We start from the raw sequence: 15090 nt of genomic DNA on the forward strand, positions 1-15090 counted from the left end.
TTTCAAACCACAAAAAGGCACTCCTACGATGGTTGCTCCACCTACATATCAATTTGCAACTGATTCCTCAAAGGAGTTTACCCTGTAGGCGTGACAGACCTTCGACCTTATTATACGCATATAATCGGTCATAACTCCGTGAATGTTCATCGGATTCCTACTAAAGTTGGTACAGAGATCCGCCGTAATGGACCCATTAAGTGTGCCAAATTTCAGCCCGATCCGAGCACGCATTCGTGTTTTATGGCGGTTTTGCGAAGTGTGCGAAATGAAGAAGTAGAAGAAGAAAAAAACGAAGAAATTAAAACGAAATGTTGTTCGCTCGTATCTCGGAAATGGCTGGAGCGATTTTCTTCAAATTTAGTGTGTAGACTCCCCTTGCTGGCTGGCACCTGTCTAGCAAATTTGGTTCCAATCGGAGAAGGGATCACATAGCTACATAGGTGTGAAAATTGCATTTTCTTCCTGTTAATATACTCACGGGTGGCACGCCGGCTTCTTGGGCCGCACGACACACTACCGTGTGTCTTGATATATAGTTAGCTTGTTACTGTAACTATTGCATCATTAATTTTTTTGGGCCTAATATGAAGTGGTATGCATCCTAAAAGCCAAAGAAAGTAGTTCAGTAGGCATGTGTTGAAATGTGACAACTTCAAGTTTTTGTTTAGGGTCTGTCCACTAAACCATCAACAAATTGAGTAATTAAACACCAAAGGCTGGGTTAAAAGCAATCCTATACTTGATATATTGGTATTTTGATAAACCAATTATCAAAGGCTGTCATGGTATGATAACCAGTTATATTAATTTATCACAATAAATGGTATTATTGGCATATCACTGAGCACCAGTGGTTATAGGTATCCGTGTTTCGCTTGACATAATATTTCACCTCATTGTACTACTATGCAAAGTGTTATGTACTGTCCAGAATCATTGCTGTAAGCAGAACATATAGTGTCATTTTGTTGCATCAATAGTTGGAGCACATAAAGGAAGGAACTACAGTAGGAGTCACTATATCAAATTTTAAATGGTTTTGTGCTTTGACTGGGAAACACATGTACCAAAAGGAAACCAAAACACAGAGTGAGTTTTATCTTAAAACATACCAAAAGGTGACAGTTAGACAATTACAACCAGATTAATGCATAAAACACTTCAAACAGCTTGTAATAAAAATGACCTAACTAAATTAAGCTTTGCTAGTTGTCTAGGGGTGTTCCAATGAAGCAGCACTCTTAGTTATGGGTGACACAGCCCAATACAACTCCAGTTTCAACTCTGAGTGGCGATATTAAAATACCAGCTATTTCTATACTCTAGTGATGTAATACTTTTGAAAAAGCTCCACTGTATGTGCTGTACGAAGCAGTCTGCCACACTCAGAAGTAGAGAAGGCAATACACGGATAGATTCAAAGAGATTTGCCACCCACTGTATTGTTGCTACATAAAATTATCATGTGCGTAACTTCCATTTCCAATCCCGGTAAGCGTTACTATCCTGGCATTTATTGTTGGTCTAACTATTAATGCTGTCCCACATAATTTTTTTCAGCATTGCAATTAGGGAGGCGGCATACTGTATGGGGAAGTATTCTGGAATTTTTAAACCATTTGAAAAGTTTCAACAACAAGAAAATATTTGCGAATTCCTGTTAGAAAAGATTTAGAAGAGCAATCTAATAGTTCAGAGTCACACAATCATTACTTAGCAGTCACAATACTCTATCTAGTATAGATAATCAGCTAACAGAATACTGTAGAAGCATTAATGTAATTGAATAATACAGCAATCGACGGTAAAAATTTGTGGCAAGCATAATAACCTCATGTCTACAATAGTTGTAAGCAGCACAATTGTCTACTATAAACAACATCCTGTTGAGTTGTACCATTTATTGAATTGGTATTCAGCTGAGCAGTACTGCATGTGAGGTTGAATACACTGTACCTTAATTATCTTCTATTACAACCAATTTCTGATTATGGTAAAACAAGCAATTTTCAGCCTCTGAAGGGATGCTGGTGTTATAGGCTGTGGCATATACTTAGATAATAATCAAGTTGATGGTTTGTGGCAACCACAAACCATACCCTAAACAAAATAATAATAATAATAAGCTAATTAAGAGCTTTAGCTTATCTGTCTGGTTGGTAGCTTTGACTTGTGCTATGTATAGCCAATAGTACTACCACATGTGTAACTTGTAGACACTTACAATTGGATATTGGTTAACTATCACTTAACTATGAGTAAAAGTGGGTAGCAAAATGTAGGACATCAAATTAAGCCTAAAAGTTGGAATTGGCAGTATCTTACTATCATTAATAATATGAAATGTAGCTAGCTAGAAGCGTTGTTTATCAAATATATACAAAGCTAGTCAAATACATTAAATGCTTAAGAAAAATATACAAATGTTCATAGATATCCGACCTCACCTATTTTCTTAGCCATTCCACGCTGAATCAAATCATCACTGTCCTCCAATATCTTAATGAACTTGTTGTATATCTCTGTCATATCCAGCTCTAGACTCAATATCAGCACCTCATCAAGAAAGCACTGCATCCCGTCACTCTCCAGCTCTTTAACTTCAATTTTCTTCTTCTGCCCTTCTGTTATCACTTTGTTGCAGTAAAGCTGTGGCAGCATTGACTTGATTGGCAGCTTGATCAGCTTATTGTAGGCACCTATGAGTTTCTGTGCTGTCTTGGCACAATCAATGGCACCTGTATATATACAAGAAGAATATAATGTACTTTTTTCTGATTATTATTATAGCAAGCATAACCCTGCAACTTAAAGTGAATTCATCTAATAGAGTGGTCACATAACACTCAGGTCTGGTTTTATTGAGGTCAGTAATTGTTGTATTACAATTTAGATATTATGTTCTCATTTTATGCTTGGAATACTTGAGCGGTGTCCCCACAAATCCATCAAACATCCATCTGATAAATTCGACCTACAGTGTACTAAATTCACTACTGGTATTACAAGATCTGCTGGTACCAAGCTCTGCCCCAAGACAGCCCTATTATGAATTCATATTTTTATCACCTACCCAGATTGTGGAATTCCCTACCAATCATTGACTGGTCTCAATCTTCAGAATTAAGCAAGTAAAGCTGAAGAAATTTCTATGCAATCATTCTCTAACCAATTTTGACAACACTCCATGTAGATTTCATTACCTGTGCCCTTGTTCGTGATGCTCCAAGACTCCTGCACCAAGCAATTATAGTTACTTGTAACTTAATTACAGATAGTTGTAATTAGATAAATTAGTTAACTACATAGGCTACCAGAGCTGGTGCCTGGTAGACCCTCAGAATTGTATGTCCCTTGCAAACCAAAGTTTTTCTGTATGTGTGTAGCTGTACCACAATTTTGTAAAGCAATTATTATGTTATTATTATTATTAAGTTGTGATAAACATGGCAGCTAAGAAGTGGCTGTGCAATATTTGGACCTTATCTGCAATGACATCATAATTGACAAAATGGCCGTGTCTAGTGTGGGCACTTCATACGTAATCACTAAAATGAGTTTTGTTTGCGGATTTCACGACATGGAACTATTGAATAATAAAGGTAAAAGGCTAGTTAGCGTGATGTGGTGATGTGAAATAGTCCTACCAGACGAAACCAGACTTAAGTTTGCTATCAATGCAAAACCACACGCATTTGTCTTGTAATTAAGTATGTATGCCTCACCTTGCCCCTTGCTACAGTATGTAAACGTTAACATAGCGAACCGCTATCTCTCCCAATACCTTCTGTACAAAAGTGCCCACACTATCGGTCGCCATTTTGTGCTTTGACGTCATTGCAGATAAGGTCCATATTGTTAAATAATAATTTTATTAATGCACACAGCTGTTAATTAAAACTTATTAGCATTAGCTAACATCAATTGTGGTGATTTCGTGTTTGCCACCATTTTGAAACTCACACCATTAATTTTTTCACAACTTAGCTGTTTTTATTGTGTGGATTTTTCACTTCTTTTGTATTGGTTAATTTGGTTTCTTAATGTAATAAGCACACATTTTTCAAGAAGCCTTCTAATAGAAATGTTCTAGAACTTTATTAGTAGATGAATGAAATTGTAAAGCAGATCTAAACCAGAATTTTATTTACAAAGTTGAAAGTTAATCTGCCAAGATTGCATAGTTTAGTGGATAGGAAATGGATATTAGGCATGAAGGGCCCTAGTTTGAGCTCTGGTAACAATATTTGTATACTATTAAAGTACACTTTTATCCTGCGGTGACTGCTCTATTAGAGTATCACTCACATGATTTTAAACTGGAATTTTACTTTATAACTCTGTAACTTTATTGCTTTTCAAATCATCAAAAGGCACTATTACCGAGGGGTCCGACACTTTGAAAAGAGCGTACGAGATGTCCAGATTTCTGATTTCCGGATTGATTTCTGCTGATTTCTGCCCACGCAAGTAATGGTTTACGGATAATCTTCTCCAATTTACAGAGAAACACGGAGGTTAGAGCAGGGAGCATACGGGATTTCACAGTGTTGGACCCCTCAACTGTTACAACGAGCTGCTCATTTTGTCTTTAAAAAGCCTTGGAATAGACACTACTGTGACAGTATCACAGATATGTTAAAATGAACTAAACTGGCCATCTTTACTAGAATGTAGAAAGTAAGCACGCCTCATCCTATTGTACAAGATAGTTAATCTTTTATTACTTGTCCCAAATCACTGTCTGCCATCATTAAATCAAATTGCTACCCGAGCCCATCACAATCAGAAGTTTAATCATATACAATCTTCAGTAAACACATATTTCTATTCATTCCTACCCAGAACTATTCCCCAATGGAACAATCTATGTATCCCTAATCTATCTACCATTGATCTTGAAACATTTAAACAATTAACTACTCCTATTTTGTAATTGTAACTTAGCACTTATTGTAACTTAGCACTTATTGTAACTTAGCACTCATTGTAACTTAGCACTCATTGTAATCTAGCATTTACTGTAACTTAGCACTCATTGTAACTTAGCATTCACTGTAATTTAGTACTCATTGTAATCTATAGCACTTATTGTAACTTAGCACTTACTGTAACTTAGCACTCATTGTAATTTAGTACTCATTGTAATCTAGCATTTACTGTAACTTAGCACTCATTGTAACCTAGCACCTATTGTAACTTAGCACTCATTGTAACCTAGCACCTATTGTAACTTAAACCAGGCACTTATGTGTACATAACGTGTACCTGTACATTAGCATTAAAACCCTGTCGGGTAATTTCTAATAAATAAATAAATAAATAAATAAATAAATAAATAAAATAATGATCAGCCTACATTTGTACTCATCAATTTTCAACTTATTATAATGCTTATTTTACTACTTTTATTACTGTACATTTTTGTAACATGAATTTTGACTGGTATACCACATCAAAACAAAATGGTATAGTACTGTATTTAATTGGAGATTACTGATCTCTAGTACAAAATAAAGAGAATAAAGTGAAGTCAAGTACTACATTGCTATGAATCCAATATTTTATATCCACGGGTTAATGAACACTTATTCGTGTAAAAAGGTCAAATTTTTGTCATGGCTAGCAGTAAACTTGCAGATATACTAGTGGACAATTAATCCCTAACTCAGTCATGCGATTAGACTAAAATATTATAGGGATTTAATAATCTGCAGGTGTAGCATCCTTGTTAAATTCCTGACTTTTCTTTATGCTTGTATACAAGCACTTATGGTTAGCTATATACAACATAATATTATATGGTTTCCAAAACTGTGTAAATTTTATAATGTATTAGGATTAAATGTGAAGTACTCCTTTACTTTGTATGCGTGCGATAATGATTTGCTGCATGGTAACAATTACAGTGTAGCTAATGGTAACCTGTAATGATAATCGTGTGAAAATATCATGAGGTGCATGCACGTGATGGAAACTAAAAATCAAGACACATGACCAAGAAACCTGGCACACCACACCATGGATATTATTTATTGACAAGATGGAGAAAACCCATGAAGTGCACAAAGTTAGGTTAATTTTTTTCCCAAGGCCTAACTGTTCTTCCTTTCGCACACTTTACAAAGACCCATATAAACACAAATGCACAACTAGTTTGCCTGAGTATGCATCACAGGAGCAGATCCAGGAGCTGGCAAGGGGAGGGGCACAAATAGGCTAAGTTGTAGGTGGTTGGGGAAAGCCATATTCTCTTGTTAGTTGCTGCATTTTTGAAGCACCAAATATTCACCTCTCTATAGTGTCTCACTGTTGAAATTTGCCATTTTGGCCTTTGCAGATGGTTATGAAGTCGTAAAAGCTGTTCAAAAGGCTTCGAATGTCTTAAACAACAGCAACACGATAATTATTTTTAGAGGAGCTTAGTACTCATGAAAGGGGCTGGGTAACAATTTCACTACTAGTTTGACTGGTTTGCTTTGATTTCAGGTGAAATTCTACTAAAATGTGCATATTTTCACAAGCTTTATAGCAAAACCGATCTTGGCCTGACAAAGTTTAGTATTTTATTCAGAAGTAGCTATGGCTAGCTTCTCCACAAGGTGGGGAGGGGGAATTTTCCCTAAATGCCCCATCCTGGATCCGCCATTGCATCAAGGATGTACTAGGCCTGTGGTGAATCTACTTACTACTGTAAGTTTGGTGTAAATATGATGGATACTTATAAAGTTATGCATGGTTATAATTATATATAAAAGACCTACTGTACTTACGCATGTTAGGGTAAACCACTAAAAGGGATGGTGTGAAAATTGGTGTGTGCACTGGATAACCATCATCATTCAAGCCTATTGTAATTTAAAAGAAATCATAGCGATACAGAGCTACAAAGAAAAAATTATGGTGCAGGAGAATAGTCACCAAGGAGCACAAAAATATTGACTAAAAGTTGTACAAACTTGAACCAAGGACCTCCATACCTAACTCTCAAAACCTTAACTACTGATCCATAGTAGTCAGCTCATCCTTATAAATGAAACTTATTGTAATTTAAAACTACACAACAGTAAAAGGTCATAATTTCATAGATCTATAGCATTAGGAAATCTAGATTGTTGTAGAACATTCTCTGTGGGAGTTCTCGAAAATATGTGCTCTGTTTAAGTATAAATAACACCAAATAAAATCTATAATACATTATTAAAACTGATCAATCATTTCAGACTTTTCTTGGCTGCCACTTTTGATTTCATAACCATTTTCAACCAATCTTTTAAAGGCCACACTCTTTTGGTGGTTTTGCATGGTTAACAATTTCAACATTAACATTAATATAAAGCACACTTGCCTGTCTTTGGTGGTGCAGATTTGATGGATTCATACAAAGCCTTGTAATAGTTTTCATTGATTAATTGGACACTGCTTCCAAGCTTACAGACAAGCATTTCTTTTTTTGTAATATCCAGTGGAATGTGTGGGAGATGATCATCTTCATGAAATGGGCACTCCAAACATGTTACAGGTAGTTTGGAATCAGGCATATGAGGCTTACTCAGCTCTTTGATGGAAGCTGTCAGAAAACAAAGCAGATCTTGGCGTTGCTTCAAGAGGTCATCTGGAGGCTGCTGAGACTCATGATGGTGAATAGTTATGAAGCATTTTATGCAGTATGCAGACTGGCAAAGCTGCAGCTTAAATGACTGCCATACTCCTCTCTCAAGCAAGAAGTATCCAAAGCCACGATTGATACTGTAAAGAGGAATTATACAAAACATGTAACTACAATATACACAGGTAAACTTCATGATTGACAGTAGCTAAGGTCACATGCATCCAAAAATTTCATTCAAATATATTTTATCTATCTAATATCCTCTTCTATACATTTTATTACATTACTGGCTGTTGTTGTCATTATTTCTTACTTACTGTAAGTTGTCAACAGCAATAAAATTGTGATCTTTGTGTTTGCTTCAGGGCCATGGCAGACAGTGTAGGAGTGGTCAGGCCATCGATTTAGTAGTGGAGAAAGGTATAAAAGGTTTGGAGGACTCACATAGTGCACAAAGTGCACTCAGAGCATGTGAAGCATGCTCTCTCCAGGAGGGTCTGGGAGAATTCCCCCTCCCCTTCCCAGGAAAAGGTTGAAGTTTACATTCCTTAAGATGGCATCTGGAGTGATTTCAGCAGATAAATTAGCCATAATTAAGTAAACATCTAATGTCTGCATAAACTATGCATAAAAGTGATCCTTATGTAGTAATAAAGGTTGTCCACCCACCTACTGGTAATTTAAAGGCGGATGTTGCAGTTTTGGTTGGTTTGGCATATCTCCAACTTCAATGTCTAGGAGGCAAACAGAAGAAAATACTGTTCTTGAATTTGAAGCCATGCTCTCACATGTCACCACTCAATCTTCATTTCAAGCATGTATTTTAATCTATTTACTCAGATCACATGACAAGGGAGTTTATGCTGCAAGCTAGCAACTAGAATAGTGGCACCAGGCTATGAATTACAATGTAGTAGTGTAGTAATGGTTAGTTAAATATTGTATGGTGTGTGATGCTGCTTTATTTATAATAGCCGGGCTTTGATTTGACTGGTTTAACCATGTACTATGGCCTTGCCTGCTTACTTTCTTACCTTAAGAATAGTATTTATATTCCAGGAAAGTTATACACATAATGAAAAATCCTGGCAAATCCTAAAAGTTATTTCATCTGTAACGAGTGCAAGAAAAGATTGGAAATTTTACATTTGAGTACGGATTACAGATAACAAAGCAATGCAACAGTGGGAGGTAATGCACACCTGCAGCTATAGTTGACATTTAATTCCTGCTTCAATAATATACCTATACCAGGAGTAGAAATTAAAATTTACCATAGATCGTGAAATATTCAACAGTAAGAATATTTTGTGGTTGCCTCAACCAACGAAAATAAATTACACAAAATATTTTGCTCTTGAATATTTTCTACTAACGAAATAGTTTTTTGGAGGTCAAACCGCTATGCTGTTGGAAACAGAAGACTGATGGCCTACTGTCAGTGTTCCAATATCTGCCAAAATAAGTTTGCATGCCACTGTAGCTGCACTTTTAATATAATTATAATGTCTAGTGGTCGAGGCTGACCTATAGCTCCATCACAGCCAGGCATGAATTGCACATTCATTGTATAACAGGTACCTGTTATCAATTTTACATGCTCCTTTCTGGTGCACAAAACACTTATCAACTACTATTATAATTATACCAATAGTAGAGAGCATGCTGCTGTGCTACTATAGTGCTGGCTTTTAAACTCGACAGTGTGCTAACTGCAAATACAGCATCAGAATGAATAGCTCCATGTTTAATTATTTGCTTTACAGAAATATTCACTGGTAAAATATTTTTGTGGTTTGAGCTGTTCACAAAAATATAACACATCAAATTTATTTTGTAGCTAAAAAAAGTTCCCGATTTATGGTATGTTACTGCAGGTGTAAATGAGTTCCTTACTTTTTAAAACTGTGATCCCCACTCAAATATAAATATTTCTAATTTTTATTTACATTTGTTTGTTTACTTTTTGCAGTGACCCAATTCATTACCATCGCATATACATGAAAGGAAAGAATGATGCAAGTTGTGACTGGACGCATGCCGTATTTATCAATGACTGATAAATCCACACATTAGGTAGCATTAAAATCAACTGAGAAGTGCCTTATAGCAGCCTATCTATACAGCTAGTGCAGAAAAGTACATTCAAACTAATAGCTATAGTGGAGTAATCAAGGAACACAAAGGAGGACAAAAGTGTGTCCATGGTTCGTGTATTTATTAATGATGTTTAAGTAGTTAAAAATAGTTAATGTTACACTCAAGCAAGCATGCATCACAACTTGGATTAAACCTGGTGATTCAGGGAATCATTAGGATTACAGGAGGTGCATCAACAAGAGTAATGCATGTGCATCAATATGCACAGCCAGGTGTCATGAGGTAGAGGTTAACCATCAGAATGGACCACCAAACAAACAAAACATGGAAAAAGAAACCTTTCTGTACATTATCCCGTAGTGGCGTAACCACCAGAGCCAGATCTGCCACTAGTGGTCAACCTTTACCTGCAGGAATAGCCTCCAGAAAGTGAAGTAATCAGTCATCCAGTAAACCAGCAGCCTCCAAGCATTCGTATGGCCAGTGTCTAACAGAGAAAGACATCCCAAAGATCTAAAAGAAAGTCCTGGATGCCTTTGCTTTCAACAAATCAACACCAACTCAGATGATGGAGTGAAAATACCCCCTGTGGATGAAGAAAAAGAGGAGCTAGTCTCGCAGGAGCAAAGGAACAAGCAAGTTATCAGTATCTGAAGTCACCTTTAATGGATACCCACACCATAAACTAGGGCTGAAATGGATAGCAACTTTTACTATCCGGATATCCTACGGATAGTGACATCATCACTTGCTATAGAAACATTTTATAGTTTATTGTAAACATCCTTGTTTTACTAGTACTAGAAGCAAACAAACATTAACATGATAGCAAAAGGTTTGTGGTAATGTTACAGTGTTACTTTGCACAGTCTGTATTCTGTAACAAGATTGGCAGCTGGAGAAAACATGAATACAAGATGTAGCAGTTGCTACAAGACTTTTTCCAGGTACAACTAGTCGTAAAGAACTCTTTATAAGGCAATAACTATTCTGTTACAACTTCTTCAGCAACATTCACAGCCTCGCTTCGTAATTTAGCGATGGGCGTGGTCGCGAGCAAACTGATTAACTTACCAGGCTGCTGTTAACTTCACATAATCTAGCTTAGCTAACTCTCCATGATGAAAATTGATTCATCTAGTGATGAGAAAGTTGGACAGATAAATGGCTTTAAGTTATTACTATCCGCTTGGCTTCAAAGTACTATCCGGATAGTAAATTATTATCCGGATATCCGGATCATACGGATATCTGTTTCAGCTCTACCATAAACATATTTGGATTTCAAGTAAACTGATGGGTCATGACTCACTTCTTGTTGGCTGTGTATATCGAAGTCCCTCTTCTGACTCCTTACTAAGTACATCTGATTTGTGTAATTTGCTTGGTGAAGTAAGTGAGCACTCACACTTGTTAGTCTGTGGTGATTTTAACTACCCAGATATAATTTGGGCATCTAATTCATGTAATAGTCACAGTTCACAACTGTGTCTGGACACCATTCAAGACAAATACCTATTTCAACATGTGGAAACTCCTACCAGATTTGTGCAAAACTCATAACCACATGTTCTTGACTTTATTCTAACAAACGAAGAAGAGATGATAGATGGCATTGATTTTTTTCCAGTTATAGGTTTGAGTGATCACCTTCTTTGTCTTTGGTTTAACTTTAATTTTTATTGTTCTACTAACCATACTTCTAAACCTTGTTACAACATACATCAAGCAGATACTGACAAAATGCGTCAATTGCTAGCTTCCATTGAATGGGATGACTTACTAACACCACTTGACATTCATTCTGCATATACTGAATTTTCTGTGAGGCTTACTAATGTACTAAATGAATGTGTTCCCTATGAAACCCCTAGACAAAAGAAGAACTTATTCATGACATGAGCAGCACTACATTTGAAGAACACAAAATGCAAGCTATGGAATAAATATCAGTGTTTTAAATACCATTCAGATTACCAGCTTTGTTGTCAATCCAGAAATAAGTTACGCAATCCTCACTAGACATCTCCATAGAAACTATGAAACCAACTTGGCATCCAACAGAAGCTGCATTGTTAAGCAGCTTTGGAAGTATGTTAATTCATGCCTTAAAGCTCAACCCCACCAAAGCTCCTGGTCCTGAGGGTTGGCCATTATTTTGTCTTAAAGAGTCTGCACAAGAACTATGTATTCCCCTATCCATCCTGTTTAATAAATCCTTGGAGTGCTCAATACTACCAAGCTGCTGGAAGGAAGCCCTAATAACTCCAGTATTAAAAAAGGGAGATCGTTCTCACATTGGTAATTACTGACCTATCAGTCTGACTTCGTCTATTTGTAAAATTATTGAATCTATTATTAAAGACAACATCCAGGAACACTTGCAGACTAATAATGTAATACCACCCCAACAACACGGCTTCACTTCTGGAAGATCCTACTCAACTCAACTACTACTGGCTATGAATGATTGGATGAAAGCATTAGACATTGGACACTCTGTTGATATCCTGTTTCACTTTGCTAAAGCATTCGATTCTGTTCCACACAAGCAGTTAATCTCAAAGTTGCAAGGCTGTGGTATATCCAGTAATTTCTTGGATGCGTTAAGAATTTTCTCATGGGAAGGAAGCAGAGAGTTGTTCTGAACAACCATGAATCAGAATTGTCAGATGTACTTAGTGGAGTGCCTCAAGGCTCAGTCTTAGGCCCTACACTGTTCAATGTCTATGTAAGTGACATGCCTTTAATTGTTAACAGCTCCATTGTTCAATTTACTGATGACGTTAAAATGTTTAGAACTATTAATACAATTGATGAATTCCATCAGCTTCAGCGAGACATAAATGTTCTTTCTGAGTGGGCTAAGAATGGCAGTTGGAGTTTAACATTAGTAAATGTAACTGGTTACACTTGGGACAACCATGTAGATTTGGTGAATATACAATTGATGGCACTACTATCACATTTTGCAATGTTGTTAAAGACTTGGGAGTACAAATAGATAGCCAACTAAAGTTTAATGATCACACCACCACAGTTACAATTGTCTTTTAGCAATTATTCAAAAAACCTTCCAAAATTTCAACAAAAACACAATTATTAACCTCTATAAATCTTATATTCAGCCTGTGTTGGAGTATGATAATATTGTCTGGGGACCCCAGTATATCCTTGATCAGCAAAATTATAGAGAAATAAGTGCAGAGAAGAGCAACGAAGTTGATTCACAATGGTCAGGATTATACATATGATGACCGTCTTGTTGAATTAAATTTGCCATCACTAAAATACCAGAGCATCGTGGGAATATGAAAATGATTTATCAACTTCTACATAATTATCTTAATGTAGATTCATCAGAATTACCAACCATCAATAGTTTATCAATAACTAGGGGCCGTAATTACAAGCTGTTTAAGCCACAATCATCTACTAGAGTGAGATCTTCATTTTTTACTGCGAGAGCCATTAATGAATGGAATAACCTACCTCATCACGTAGTTAATGCTCCCTCATTGAATAACTTTAAAAATTTACTTGACTGTAGCTAGTCTACTTCTTTTGTATGATTACTAATCAGTAAGCTAACTCTTGCTTGTTCTATAATCTGTGTAGTTTTTATGTTGTAGTAGCTAGGCTATAATTTTTGTAAAGATCAGGATTTACAGACTCCTTGAGCCTCCTTAAACTGCTAGAGAATTTCTGACTGTTGCACCTATGCTGTCATTTTTGACATGAGTAAGCCACTAGACTATGCACCAATGCTAGCCATCAAGACCTTAGATTCATACTCTAACAGAAAGATAACTCCGGTACTTGGACATTGCAGGAACTAGATTTCTCACCAATGCTGAATGTCACTCTACCATTATAGAATTGGAAATGCTGGCTGCTGCTTGAGCTACCTCGAAATGTCACTTGTTCCTAGCTAGACTACAACACTTTCAAGTCATCACAGATCACAATCCACTTATCTCTATTCTTAACCACCACCGCCTAGACGAAATAGAGAATACTCACCTTCAGAGATTAAAAGTCAATGTAATGGCATACAGCTTCACAGCAGAATGGGTGAAAGGTACAAAAATGATGCCCCAGATGCACTGTTAAGAAACCCAATAGCAGACCCATCACCTGAAGAAAGCCTTGCCGAGTTAGATAGATATTCTTTGTCGGCCAGACCTATCCATTACTGAAATACGAACTCTCACATCAAATGAACCACTATGCTAATGCCTAGATGATTTCAGAAAAGTGCTCAAGAAGATGCTAAGTACCAACTACTCTAGCACTTCATTACACATGGCTTTCCACATATCATAGAAATCAACAATTAGATGCTTGCAAGCGATACTGGAGCACTATAGAAAATCTCACCATTGATGATGATCTCATTTGTATGGCTGCAGACTCCTTATTCCCACAAAACGCTGACCTGTTATTTTGTCACAACTTCTTGAATCCCATCAGGGTTCTGTTAGAACAAAGTAACATGCCCACCTTTCTGTATACGGGCCAGGAATAGACCACATTGACAACATCATCCTCTCCTGCCAGCACTGCCAAGATCATCTTCCCAATCATCCTAGAGAATCAATTGTTCAAATGCCATGACCAGACCGCCCATTCCAGGAGATTGCCATAGACCGCATGTTACACGTACCTAATTATCGTTGATTGCTACACTAATTGGCCAGCTGTCATTTCTCTACACTCTAAAACTTCAGTTATCTCAGCTCTCCGACAGTCTTTCTGCTGCTCTGCCATACTTGACACTATAATGGTCTGACACAGTAAAAATAGTGTTTCAATACTACCTACACAAACTCTGTCTTAGTATTGAACAATTAATTCAAAAAAGTCCTTATAAGGAGAAAAATGGACAACAAATCTATTAATGACTCCAATGCTAAAAAGTATTGGGGCTTGCGGTCTGATTTTGTCTAAGCATAGGTAAAATTTGTTCAAACACCAAAAATGTACAGAGTAAATATAGGCAGTATTTGTATATAAATTATGCCATGTGTTGGTGGACCACAATTCACATCCAAGGCATTTACTTACTTTTCTATACACTGAGGTTTTCTCCACAAGCTTTCTTCACCAAGATACCCGCAGTGTAATGGCAAGGTTGAAGCCACTGTAAAGGTGTATTGTGATACTGCAATAATAATCTACAAAATTTCTCATCATCTAGGGCTCTGCCATTCCATGAGTGTTGTAACAGTTTCTTCATTGACATCCGGAAGGAAGGATGGCTTGTCACCTACTCAAAAACTGTTTGGTCACCTGGTACAGGATATCCTGCCAGCTCACTGATGCTCTTTCCTTCCACAGTGGCATTGACCAGTGCAAGAGGCCACACAGCAGAC

At 36.8% G+C, this 15090-nt stretch overlaps 1 protein-coding gene across 4 annotated transcripts in view; it reads right to left on the reverse strand.

Moving 5' to 3' along the window:
- Positions 1-15090, reverse strand: part of LOC136257281 (uncharacterized) — a 265717-nt gene that overhangs the window by 6611 nt on the left and 244016 nt on the right. For all 4 annotated transcript variants that reach the window (XM_066050375.1, XM_066050376.1, XM_066050377.1 and 1 more), the window contains 2 exons: positions 7352-7752; positions 2451-2741 (listed from right to left, as the gene is read on the reverse strand). In XM_066050375.1, the coding sequence (XP_065906447.1) occupies positions 2451-2741; positions 7352-7752 (692 nt within the window). The remainder of the gene's footprint in view (positions 1-2450; positions 2742-7351; positions 7753-15090) is intronic.

The sequence above is a fragment of the Dysidea avara genome, chromosome 6 (assembly GCF_963678975.1).
Source record: "Dysidea avara chromosome 6, odDysAvar1.4, whole genome shotgun sequence".
Taxonomy (NCBI): Eukaryota; Metazoa; Porifera; class Demospongiae; order Dictyoceratida; family Dysideidae; genus Dysidea; species Dysidea avara.